This window comes from Gavia stellata, chromosome 17, assembly GCF_030936135.1.
Source record: "Gavia stellata isolate bGavSte3 chromosome 17, bGavSte3.hap2, whole genome shotgun sequence".
In the NCBI taxonomy this organism is placed as follows: domain Eukaryota; kingdom Metazoa; phylum Chordata; class Aves; order Gaviiformes; family Gaviidae; genus Gavia; species Gavia stellata.
The window spans coordinates 19,776,717-19,789,741 of NC_082610.1; the positions used below are offsets into that span (position 1 = coordinate 19,776,717).

Here is a 13,025-nt window from a genome sequence, read left to right on the forward strand (position 1 = left end):
TAATGTTAGTTGGTGTGTTCTTTTGATTCTGTAGAAGATACGTACTAGCTCTCTTTTTCTTGGATAACCTATTTGCTTTTGAAAGAACTTGTGGGATTTGTGTTAATAAAATCCGGATTCTTTAATGTGCAAGAAAGGGATATAGTGGTATACAACTTCACCACCTTTTAAAGTTGGAAGTTCATGCTTACATAGTGTAACCATGGTGTTATTGAGTATTGAATGGTGAGAGGAGATGAGTAAAAAGGTGCTTAAGTGATCCTGATGGGACCAGTGTGGTGAAAGCTTACGTCATTGTTCAGTCTATTACCGACCTTTATTACTGCACACTATATAATACTATATATATACACACATACACATATATAATATTATGCTTTTAGTGACTCTGCAGCTAGGCTTTTCATAAATTTATGCATGCTCACAAAACTATTTTAAAGGCTAATATCTAAAGATTGTTAAATTTCAAGGCATCTCTACCTTTTGCAAGCTGCAATTTTAGGGGTCGAGTGAGTGAGAACTCAAAATCTCTATAAAATCTTTTCCCTTTTTGAAATTTTCTTCCTTTTATGTTTTCGTTTATTACCATTGAAGGCATCTTTTATCAAAACTGTTAGTTTCATGGTTGAATTATTTAGTAGCTTGTAGTATATTCAGCAATTTTGCAGCTGTTCTTTAGAAATGATCTTCTAAAAAGCAGAGAAGGCCAAAAAAATTCTCAGTTTTAAAACCTTCTCAATTTAAAGTTTAAAAATGTCTCCAGATTATATAGTTTCTTGACATTTTCTCCCACCAAAAAGGAAGTAGTTTAAGAAAAGCCTAAACAGCTAAGCTGTGAAAGTGTCGTGGTAGTTGAAATTAAACATCAAATAAAAGGGGCTTGACTTAGAGGTTATGTATATATATATCTCCCCTCTGAAAAATCTTGTTTCGACGATGGGTATTTGCCCTTTCACGCAGTGTCCTGATGTACACAGAGCAGTGGGGAGACTGACCAGTACTGTTTGGAAGATACGTACCAAGATAGGGAAATGTCCTTAGGAGTACTGCGGTGAAAACTGGTTTGGGGGTATTTCTGTATCTTTGTTTTGCATCAGAAATCTGAACTCGTGAGCTTTAGAATACAGCTTTTTATGTGATTTCTCTTACTTTTATTAAGAGATACGGCTCCCTGAAAAGGGGGAAGATGGACCCTATCTAGTTGAGTCTAAAACAGCTGTTGCCATGGATAGGCACTGTTGATGGTCAGTTACAGAGATGCAATTCCTGGTAGGTTCAGGGTTTAATAACTAAGTTAAGTCTATTGTAACTGAAGCGTACTGAAAAGAAAATGTGTAGTATATATTTTCAAACTGAATAGTATTTTTTATCCTTTGACTGAATCACTCAAGTTTGCTATAGTGGAAGATAAGCTCAGTTTGCTGCAGCAGGAACAAATGATCCTTCCTTCTGATTAGAGACCTGTTGCTTCTAGTCAGAGTTTTGCCAATGCGAGAATTGAGGAAAAAATGTAAAGTGTTAGAAAAGAGTATCAAAATGGAATGTATGCTCAGTAGTTGTTTCCTTTTCACTAAAGCTTTTTTGTTGAAGAGCGACTGAGGACTAGTAAAGCAAAGCACCTGAGGATTAAAAAAGTTAACCTTCATAAATCCTAGTCTAAAAATGATATATGAAGCTAAATGTTGTCCTAGAACGTATATTATTGTTGTAAAAGATATACTAGAGGCTTGTTTCTTTATATTCTTGGTGAGAAAGCATTATCCATGAAGATAAATACCTTCTTCAGGGGGACTATAGATCCTGGTTTTTACCTTAACGTATTCCAGTGCCATACCATTTTTCATGTTTTGGAAGAAAAGTGTCTTAGAAAAGGAACACTGGCCATAAATCCTGAGAACCTTTCTTCTGGATCCTTTATTTATTAGCTGAATGTGCAGCGAAGTGTAATAGTGTGTAGGTGTAGCCATATTAGTGTTGTTCATAGATACACATCTTTGGCAGCACTGACTTCATAGGTACTCCAGAATATGTACATTTTGGCTTCTCATTTACTCAGCGGAAGGGAATGCCTGTTTTAGCCCAGCCCTGCCCGGTGGGTTTGTAACCAGGAGTATCAGAGTCATAAGAATAACAGCCAGTGTCCGTAGACCAAGAAGTGTCCTTTTTGACAGGGCTATGGCAGTAAATTGCAGTAAACCACTGCAGATTTGAAGTCTTGTATGAAAAGTGGCAGGCAGACTTCAAATCGTTTCCAGCCCCTTTTGCATTATGTGGCCATGTTTTTACTAGTTTGTAACTTTTAAACTTTCAAATCCCGGTTGTGACAACTGAATTGGTACTTCAGCTGCGTAGCTATTATCAAGAAGGAATGTTCTGGGGAACAAAACGTTGCTTTGGGTAAGTTGAACCAACTTGGGCCTATTTAAACAAGACAGAGTGGCAGTTCTCTGTTTAAGAACAAGTATTTGCAAGGTGGACGTGCAGGTGGCGTCTGCCTTTTGTTACTATTCCTGATAATCCATGCAAATTTATCATTTATACATGCTGCATTGGCGCTTCATTAGAGACTAGCATGAACACTCCAGATACTTCATCCATGCTGACCTCATTTCAGGCTAGAACCAGAGAAGCAGCACGACTTTCTCTGCAAACGGTCACAAACTTCCCGTTTAATATATAGTGCGAGGCGGTGAAGCCGTGTTTTCAGTGTTTATCGTACTCTTAACTGCTGAGGCAGCTTGGGAAAAGAAGAAAGCTAGTAAAGTAGGAGCTGAGGGATGAGGAAGCAAATAAATTAGTCTGGATAGGAGTATAAAAGCAGATACGAACTGGGACAGTGGCAGTAGAAAGAGGGATACATTTGAAAGAGAGCAGAGAAAAATAGCAATAAATACGAGTCGAAAGGAGAAGAGTGAGGTGAGAGGTGGAAAGAAGAAGGGAGGCTGGCTGTGACGAGCTCCCTGCCCATCCCTTTTCCTCTTTGAGAATCTGGAAATTAGCCTAGATCTCTTGTATCCCAGGCATACCAATATCCCACGCTTCTCTGGTTCAGCATGATGGAAAATTTCTCTTTTCAGCTTTTTTTTTTTTAGTTTTTTTTTAATAACTGCATATCAAATATTTGTTGAGTCAAGTACTGCCTCAGCTAGGAGATGACATGTGAAGACTGCCGGGCTAAGCATTAGTTTGAGTCAAGCAAGTGTGTTGTGATACAGGTGCTGCAGTTTTACACAGGAACCCTTCCGCTTACAATGCACGTAGTAGGATAGCATAGAAATAATAGAAAATATGGAGTATCTGGGAGATGTTGCCTGTAAAGCTCCTGTATTTTTTACTGCGGGAAAATGAATAGTGGCTGGGGCAGATGACTACAGGAAGGGAAAGGATTGTTCCCAGGTTAGGGCAATAGAAAGCCTATGTGAAACCACTCTGGTTTGTTGCTGCACCTCTTCCAGCCTCTTCACAGCAACCTTTTTGTCTGGTTGAAAAATATAAAACTTGACTTTTAGAAGCGTTGAGTGCACAGTTGCAATTGAAGTAAATGGGAACTTACTGTTTTGAACATTGTACTTTGAATTTTTCTTGTCCTGAATAGAGACAATGTAAAAAACAAGTTAATACGTTTCAAGTAAGTCCCCCAAAATTAATTGATAGTAGTAACAATTTTGGGCCTAATATTTCTTTTTTCCCCAACTCCAGCTTGGAGCTGGTCTCATCACCATAGATGCGATTTGAAGATGAACTTGTTCATTTCTGCTCTTATATACCGTGGCGATAAATGCCTAGAGGCAGGAGAAAGGAAAATAAATTCTCTGTGCCTGGTCAGGATGGATTCTCATTAAATGTGGTGCATGCCTGAACAGCTTTACAATAATAATATACCTTATACATAATAGGCTATAATAATTGCTTCAAGTTGCATTTCTAATTTGAAAGCTTCTTCATATGTATGTTGAACACACTTTAATTGTGTGGGGATTTTTAGCAGGTGAAATTAGGATTTCCCATCTCAAGTCATACGTTCAGGAATAAAACTGTGTGCCAGGATGTCTTGGCTGGTAATTCTTGTCTTCTGAGCTGTAACATCTTGGTCCCATATCCTACATGAGTGTTGTCTCCTGGCATTACTGAAGTTGCCATTCTGGAATGGGGCAAGGTGTTAAAAGCTGTCCTTATATTTTAAATACACAAAACTAGATCTCTTTCCTTATTTCTCTAGTGCGGCAACTTAAAATTTTGTTTATCTTAAAAAGGGATGGGCAGGTTCCAAGGTTTAACTTGCATTATTTGAAAAGGTGCAATATTCCAGGGCATGCCTGTATTGAGAAGGAGTGCAATAGCTGCTGCCATGTGTTTGCTTATGTAGATATTTAAATAGCATGCCTGGCTCAGGTTTATTAGACTTAAATACAAAACAAAAATCTTCTCTAAAACTGCTAGCAGTAGGCAACAATTTACTAATATATGAATGAGCAAGCCACAGCAAAAGAGAGAAGCTATTCCCTGCAATGCTGAATGTTGTAATTGCGTTTAGAATAATACCGAAGGAGAGAATAGATCTTTTTTGAACTGAGAATATACTTTTTTGAAGTATATAGTGAGGTGGAATTTCAGCACTGATGGAGTCAGGATGGTGGCTGATGGAAATGAGTTATAACATCTTTTACATAGGAGGTGGAAATTTCTTATTTAAAAATAAGATGTTTTGAAGGCAAATTTCTCCATGCAAATCCTGTTATGAGCAGAGAAATTACTGCAAGAATGAGACAGATTCTGGAAGAGACAGTTTTGATAGATTTTGCAAAAATAGAAAAATAATTTTAATGCTACCTTATGATCACTGTGTTTGCCCGTGACGGCTTTATATAATCATGACAAAGATGGAGTACTGATAATGGGACTTTGAATTCAAATTCCCGATACAATCCCCAAGGAAAAAAACTGATGGTGCTTGGCCGCCGGCCGGGTAAACCCCCTAATGTTTGGTCACGAAAGTTGTCAGCAGAGTTAAATTCAGCCTTCTTGCTGGCCAAAGATGCAGGTTAAAAAGATGCAGAAGAGACAGAGGAACATGCGATAGAGACTTCTCTTATTTCTGTGACACCCATGTGGCCTCTATCACCGGCAATAGCTTGCCATCTTCTGATCTTCTTACTTGAGGCAGCAAGCAGCTTTGTTCCCATTGTGCAGTCAGAAATGCAGACACAAGGAGACACTGTCTCTACACTGAGACAATACTGTGAGCTAACCAAGAACACGAATTTACAGCGTACTAACTATTCCACACCAGTTCCCTATGTAGTTTTTTGGGTACAAGTAGTGTTCTGTCCTCACTTTGTGTCAGGTAGGTATGAGGTAGGTCATTCCCCATTGAAAATGTCCATGCCAGAGAATAATGCCAAGAAGCTAGTGGTGGAGAAAATTCATATGCAGACGTACTTAGCAGTAACTTTTCCTTGAAAACAAGCTCTTTTTCAATTTCATGTTTAGAAGATTAACTAAGCCCCTTTTATAGAAGAACTTTTCTGATCACGTTATATGGCTTATAATTAAGAATTGCATTGATTAACCTTGGAGGACACAATTAGGTACAGCCTAGGGATGACTTCAGTTCCTGTGCTTAGGCATATAGGAGTCAGACTACAGAAATATTGAAGCATTGCCTTCGTGTGCCTTTATACATTTGTCAGTTGATGAACATTAATTAACTCATTGTTTTTAAAAAAAAAAAAAGCCTAAAAATGTGAACCTGTCTAATTGTAAAGTGGCTGAGGAGATTAACTGTCAGCAAGAAGATATTTTGGATACAGTATTCAACATCTAAACATAGTAAAACTGCTTTTTCAGAAACGTATGCAATGTAATTTCCTAACAGCTTTTTAGAAAAGTTAATTCCATATTTATGTTTTTAATTTGTAGGTACATTGAAACCTTGAAGGAGCACAAACCAAAAATTGTCTGGGATGAACAAATTGCTGAACACTACTTTGAATACAAAAAGTGAGTTACATTTATTAACTTACCGTTCTGCAAATATTTTTGGGCATGGCCCAGTACACAATGAATTACCAGTTAACTATAGTATGCAGCTGAATTCAACAAATGGAAATTCTGCTGTTTGTGATCGGTATGTCAACACTGAACTGCAGCATGAAAGAGTGCTTCAGGCAAGAGAAGTAAATCAGAGAAGGATTAATGAAATAGCATAAGCTAAAACAATCTTCAGAAGAGAAGTCTGATGAGTCATATCTTTAGAAGTTGTCCATCAAAGTTATCTGCTGCGTGTCAGTTAATCAGAGGCTCTGAGATTAGTACTGTGAGCTGTTGGGTGATTACCAATAACTTGGCCAAAAATAGTTCTGAGAAAAATCTGGGGTACAAGAACCTGGTTTTACAAGTCCTAGTGATAAGATTGGTCAAGCAACAGACTTCCACTAAATGGAACGGACTGTAGAAAAATGTACGGAGAATAATATCAAGTGTCTTCCAGATAAAGTTTTTAAAAGCACTGAGAGCATGAAAGGAAAGGATAATAACTTTCTTTGTCCTCCCTTTTTCATCATGAAAGGACAAGAGGATTCCTGATGCTAGGAAAAAGCCATTTAAAACAGATTTAAAAAAAAACCCAGCAATGTCTTATTAAGCCTCAGTGATAATTTGCTGGTTTTGTATGCAAATATACAAAAATGTGGTAAAATTATACCAAAAACATCCTACTAGTTCTACAAAACTGTGTCTTGTATGTTACTCAGTGTATTGCTAATGTGAAGGCACACCACTGAAAACAAGAATAAAACACATTTTAGGGTGCTTTAAGAAAAAAAAAAAAAAATCAGAACTGCTTTGTTAGGTTCCAAAATACCTTCTTGGTTTAAATATTTTTAAATGTAAAAAAACCCCGAAAACTAAAAATGTCCTACTTTTATATTTTTAGTTTAATTCTCAAGGTTTCTCTCAGCCTGTAATTTTCTCCTGACTTCTCAGCAACATGTATTTCTTACCAGAAAAAAAATATTTACCTGTTGGTCAGCCACAAATAGATCAGGAACAAATATACACAAATTGTGTGTATTTAATTCTTTGGTATCCTGTTGCAAAATTACTTTGTGCCAAACAATTACAAGGTTTTCCGTGTTAACTAAAGAGGAATAAACCAGAGGCTTTGTTTTACTGATCTGGATTGCACAATCCAATTGGAGACACAATGACCGCTGGATGAAAACCTGCTCTCAAGTAAACCTGAGGGCTCTGTTTGAATGGCATGCTTCTGGATTCATTTCTGAAACATATTTCCTAAACGTCTCCTTGCAAACTGAACGTGTGGGAAAGGGATAGCTTGTCAGTAGCACTACATCATGTGCCTTTGAAAGCCAATCTTTGGACATCCTTGTTTGTGGGCTTCCAGGGGGAATTTTTGGTGCATTAAGCCCACTGGATCTGAAAATCACTCTGAACTTCACTTGCTGCACTGTGCTTGGCAGGCAGCCGTGTGTGGCTCAGCGTGTCTGCAGTGGTTCAGCCGGCTGCAGGGGAGGGTTATTTAAGGCAACCCTTTTTCAGTTACCACTTTGCTTTGCAAAGGTTCAGGTACGTTGGATGGGGATGGCAGCCAGGCCTGAAATGTGCCTCACTGGTAAAGCGCTGGTAGATCTCACCTGGAAATCTTGCACGTCTGCAAGTTGCTAAGAAATCAAATCATAAATCTTTAAGCAGAGCGCAGCTAATGATTTTCATGTAGCAGGCAGAGACTAATACAAATAGTTACAGAAATCTGTGTCTACGTAAGCTGGGAGATTTTAGGAGCGATTCCTACTTGGTCTGTCCATGCACTCTGCATTTCTTCCTCCCCTAACTGGTAAAGTGGTGCTGTGAGACCCCGTGTAACTCCTCCTTCTCATTATTAGGGGTTTAAAATGCAGCCTTGGTATCTGTGCCCAGGGTAGCTCTGTATATTTTATACTGCCAGCATTTAATTTAACCTGAAAGGTAGTAATTTGGGGAATTGGGGAAAACCCTTCACAGTTTGCATCTGACAACCAAATGTCTTCATCTTTTTCAGATGCGCATTTAGTAGGTGCAACTGTCTTTTATCATCTGACAGTTTTATAATCCAGTTGCCACAAGGTATCTCAGTGTGTTGCCTTAGATCTAGTATCAAACCATCTCTGTTGGGAGATCTCTTCTTGGATCCTCTATTTTCGCTGTCAGCCTTTTCACCTCTTAAGAGTTGTCCTCCTTAAAGACCACTAGTATGGGGTAAATAAGTATCTTGTCTGAATCTGCCTGTATTGTATTTCCTTGATAACCAGTTCTTGGACAAAGTATTACATCCAAAGAAGTTTGGGACTTTCATCTTAATCATGAAAGTTACCTGATTTCTTCCCAAACTTTGTGTTAGTTATTAGGAAACAATGTTCTGTTCTGTAGATGCTTTGAAAGGCCTTATCCTGAAGCCTTTTAAGGAATCCTGTAGGTAACCAGGGATTTTTGTTGTTGTAGTTGTGGCATGATGCAATACCTATGCAAAGACTCCTCTAGCAGGTCTCTGCCTCTATACAGTCATGTTTTGAACTTTCCAACTTCTCAGCTGCTAGCGTTGTCAAAGCCCATTTAAGTAGGATGATTTTGTCAGGAGGACCTTTCTGACAAATATTCCTGTAACTGATACCTGCAGGACACTGACACGGTTGCATACTTGTCTTTCAGATATATTGTGTACCTTCTCTTAATGGCTTTTCTTTCCCCACCACTTTGGATTTATGTGCTGTGATGTTTGTATCTACAGTAGAAAAGGGGCAGGAGTAGAAGTTCTTATCTACAGTAGAAAAGGGAGAGAAGTAGAGAAGATTTTGGCCCTACCCTGCCCTCAGTAGAGTGCCAGAGTGCAAGTATGGAGTGAAGGGAAGTTGATGGCAAAAGTGTCTGATTTCAGAGGGAGAGTGCCTCAGCTTCCAGAGTGGGATGAACACTGGGTAAGATATCTCAAAGATATGAGCTACTAAATGACAAGTAGTCTCTGTCTTTGAAATGGGCGTATTAATGCTCATGTGCTGAACACACTGGCGTATCTTATTTTTAATAGCAATAACTTCTTCAAAATAAAATCAGCAGTTTTCTTCAGCACTGTCATTGTTTCCTTTTAGTGGGAAGGAATAAAACTGGTTCTGAATTCTAACCTCAGCTAAAAATCCTATGGGAATCTATCAAAGCTACTGTGACTATTTGGTTTTCTTGTTTTGCAGAAATAAAGCAGGAAAACATGCCGTCTTCTACCCAACACTGAAGGTAGGTGCCACTTTCTCACATCAGAGGGCTGTAAGAGGAAGGAGATGTTTACTCCACTTGTTACATTATTGAGACACTTCAGAAAATGTTGAACTCTGTTTAGGCTTTTATGACAGAAGTTTACCCGCACGTAGTTGTTATGAGTCAAAGCTTCAGCTGCCGGTACAAGAAGATTGTTTTTTCTATCTCATGCATAATGGGGTTTGGGGATCTTTGAAGCTTAGACGTGTCTAGAGATAAGTCACACCAGGGCAAACCAGTGCTCTGAGAGGATCTGTTCGAGTGCACAGTTCATGTGCTAACAGACATGCTGATTGTCAGACAAAAGACCGCAGAAATTTTCCTTCTGATCATGTTGGCTGGAAGCTTGGGGAACTTTTGCCTTCCTCTGTAACGGGGTCCTGATTCTCCCTGTCAGCGTGCATCACCCTTTTCTCTTTGGTTCTGTTTCTGTGGAACATCTTTTAGTGTTTTGAAAACTTAATCATTTGGCCTTACTAAAGTGCTTTGGCAGGACATACAATTTCTGTCTACACGATCATCTGCAATATACCAGAATACGGCATAAAATCATGACTTGCAGCCTTAGTTCCTAGGAAGCTATCTTTAGGTTTTCTCAAATTAAGCTAAAGGCAATATGTTAAGCCTCCGCTGGCTTTTAATACTGGAAGGGAACTGCTTCTGTAGTGAAAGTATATAATATTTACAGAGAAGAGAGACATTTTGTATGGTTAAGCTAGTGTAAAATGATCCAAGGCTTTGTTTTTCTGAACAGGATTGTTATCTTAAGCTCCATTATTACAAGCATATTTCCCTTCATTAATCTAATATTGGTGGAAGTACTAGCACATATGGGATATTAACTAGCACGTCTAACCATGTTCTTGCTAGTAGTACCTGTAGTAGTGTTAGGAAGTTTCATTGCAAACCTCAGAGAAAAAATAGATTGTGCTGCATGTTGTTATGCTACATTCTCTTTGGCCTTGTGGAAGGACTTCACCCTGCTGTTGTCAGCACTAACCAGGTTAAGAACACTCGTTCCTGTACGTTTCTTTCATTACATCTTTGCTAACAGATACTCAGCTTGTTGTCGGTGAATTTATGGGAACAGATTTTCTTTCCAATTTCAACAAGCTTGTAATGAAATATTTTGAGATTTTTATGCTGGGGCAAATCAAAGAGTTGTTCACATAATGGTGATCAAGGTGGTTGGGGAACACAATTTTATTACCCCGTGACAAGTGTGTTTCTTCCGCTTTTTAATGTTATAATCACTGGCAGGTTGCTCAAAATCGGTTTGTTCATGGTTAGTTGAAAGCAGTCATGAACGCCCAGTGGATCTCTTAATGATGCCTCAATACTTTGTTATCTTTTCTATTGAAATGAGTTTTAAACACATCCCTGGTGTGGGCAGTTTAAACATTGCAGTGCTGCGCCTCAGAGTAAGAAAACCTGAAAGTACAAGATTGAAAAATAATTATTTTTATTGCCTGAAATGAAAGAAGTGCGGAACATGAATTGTGGCTTTGCTTCCCTTGTAAACCAATGGCTAAACTAACTCTAAATCAATGTCTGGGGCTCAAACAGGGATACTTTTAAATATTAATCTCCCAGAATCTCTTTAAAATAGAATTGTGATAATAAAAATTGTGACTCTGTCCTGGGAGAAGGCAAGGGTAGGTAAGAGATCTTGATGGTATTTGACAAGTTGTTCTAATTGTCTTCAGTGATAAAGTTTTATTTTACCCCTGAGACATTGCTGGGAAGAGTTAGACTTTCTGTACATTGTGAAATGATAGCCTAAATTAGAATAGTCCTTTGCATAGTTCATAAATCTGATTTATTTCTGTGGCATTTTGTCTATTTAGCTGGTTATCTTTTATTAGGTCATTGAATTAACTGGTGCAATTAACTGTCTCTTACTGAATGATTGCTTGCTAACCAGAGAGTATTTGAAATACAGACTAGGTTTTTCAGTGTCTGGTTCAAGGATAGATGTTTTTAAAAAGTCTGATAATGGCATGAAGAGATGGCAGCATGGAGCATCTAATGTCTCTGACTAAAAGGTAATTGCTTTATGTGTCTTTGTCTTAGTCCATCCAGTTGCGCTTAGAGCTTGCAAAAGAATTGGGCACTGGAATATCCATCTGGGAACTGGGACAAGGCCTGGACTATTTTTATGACCTGCTTTAAAATAAGAGATGATCTGGGAAAGACCTTATCTGCTTCACTGAGACTCCACCTTCAATTAATTTGAGTATCCCGGAGAGGTGATTTTTTAAAACATTTTTTGTAATTTATATCGTATCTGTATTGAAGTTGCATTTTTCCCAATAAAGAACCTTTTCTGATTTGCCACACATACGTGATTGTTGGTATCTGATAAAATTCAGATAACAAAAAACACCCAGAAGTTTCTTTTAAAGCTCCTGAATTCAGGGTTGTTGAAAACAGACCAACATAGCTGGGATGGCGTCAAAGTTGAAAATATTTTCTGAAATGTTTTCTACAAGAAATAAGATGGACAAGTTGATGCCATCTGATGAAAGTTTAAGATGGAGACCTCTCAAACAATTGGTGGTAATAACCAAAGTAAGTGAACAAATAAATCCATCAGATTATATCCACCAAATTTCATATCTGCTGGACCCTCTGCGTCTTGTTTAGCACCAAGGGCTAGAATGGTAATGCTGGATTACATGGATAGCCCCAACGGACAGAGCCCCAGAGCAGCTCTGACGACCCCTTAAGTAGGTGCTGTGAATGTGATCAGCATCTTTGTGCAGGAAGCTGTCATTCTTTAGCTGCACACATAGGTGCTTTCATCTCCGTAATACAGAATTTTTATGAACCCAAAAGCTGTAACAACCCATCAGTTTAAAAACAAAGCCAAAAAATTGTGTCCCTGCTTTTTGGTTTACAGTATTTGTGTTTGTAGAAATACACAAGCTTCAAGGCAGCTTCTTCTAAGGAACTAAGAGGTGCTGGGAATTTGATGAGGGTGTCTTTGGTCACCAGCAGAGACTCGGGTAATAGCTCTGTACTCCCACTGGTGTTCTTCTTGCCACTTACAGTTGTCACAAGGATAACTGCACTCCTCTGTTTGCGTCCACCCTTCCCAGTAATTAATCTCAGTGGGGAATTTATCTGCCCCTGCTGTTCTCAGCAGAATAAATCCCACTGTAATCCACCATTGATTAAAGAACTATTGATCTTCACCTCTCTGATTTAGTTCTGGCATCTCTGGACTTCTCACATTGCAAGTATCCAACAGGGTTTACTAATCAGGCTTCTTTCTTCCATACCATTAGTAGTAAGATAATTTGCTACGTGAGTCCTTGTCTTCAATTAACTTGAACTTTCTAGTTTGTTCAAAAGCAATTTAAAGTCACTCTAGCAACGGTATCTAGAATAGCACAAGAATTAAATTCTATTACACTGTTTTTTCTACTTTCAGTGGCACTACTAAACCAGAATGTCTCAGAAAAAATTAAGTCTGTAAGAAATGGAAGGGGTCGTGATCTGAAATGTCATCCATTTCTATATTAGCTAGTAGGTAGCTTTCAAAACTGGGTGTGGGGAAGAAAAGAATATGTCATTTTAGCTTCTTGTTTCCTCTCTAGAAAAGATACATGTAATTTATCATGTTTTTTGTAGTTTTTTTATATTCCAGGATGATTCTGTACGAAGTTCAAGATTCCTGTTTGTCTGCGAGTACAGCTATGTTAGAAAGAAGTGTC

At 38.3% G+C, this 13,025-nt stretch overlaps 1 protein-coding gene across 2 annotated transcripts in view; it reads left to right on the forward strand.

The window, feature by feature from the left end:
* CHID1 (chitinase domain containing 1) overlaps positions 1–11,647 on the forward strand; it is a 118,472-nt gene extending 106,825 nt beyond the window's left edge. For both annotated transcript variants that reach the window (XM_059825949.1, XM_059825948.1), the window contains exons 11-13: positions 5,920–6,000; positions 9,243–9,285; positions 11,380–11,647. In XM_059825949.1, coding sequence (XP_059681932.1) covers positions 5,920–6,000; positions 9,243–9,285; positions 11,380–11,478 — 223 coding nt within the window. In that variant the 3' untranslated portion in view covers positions 11,479–11,647. The remainder of the gene's footprint in view (positions 1–5,919; positions 6,001–9,242; positions 9,286–11,379) is intronic.
* The last annotated feature ends 1,378 nt before the right edge of the window (positions 11,648–13,025 follow it).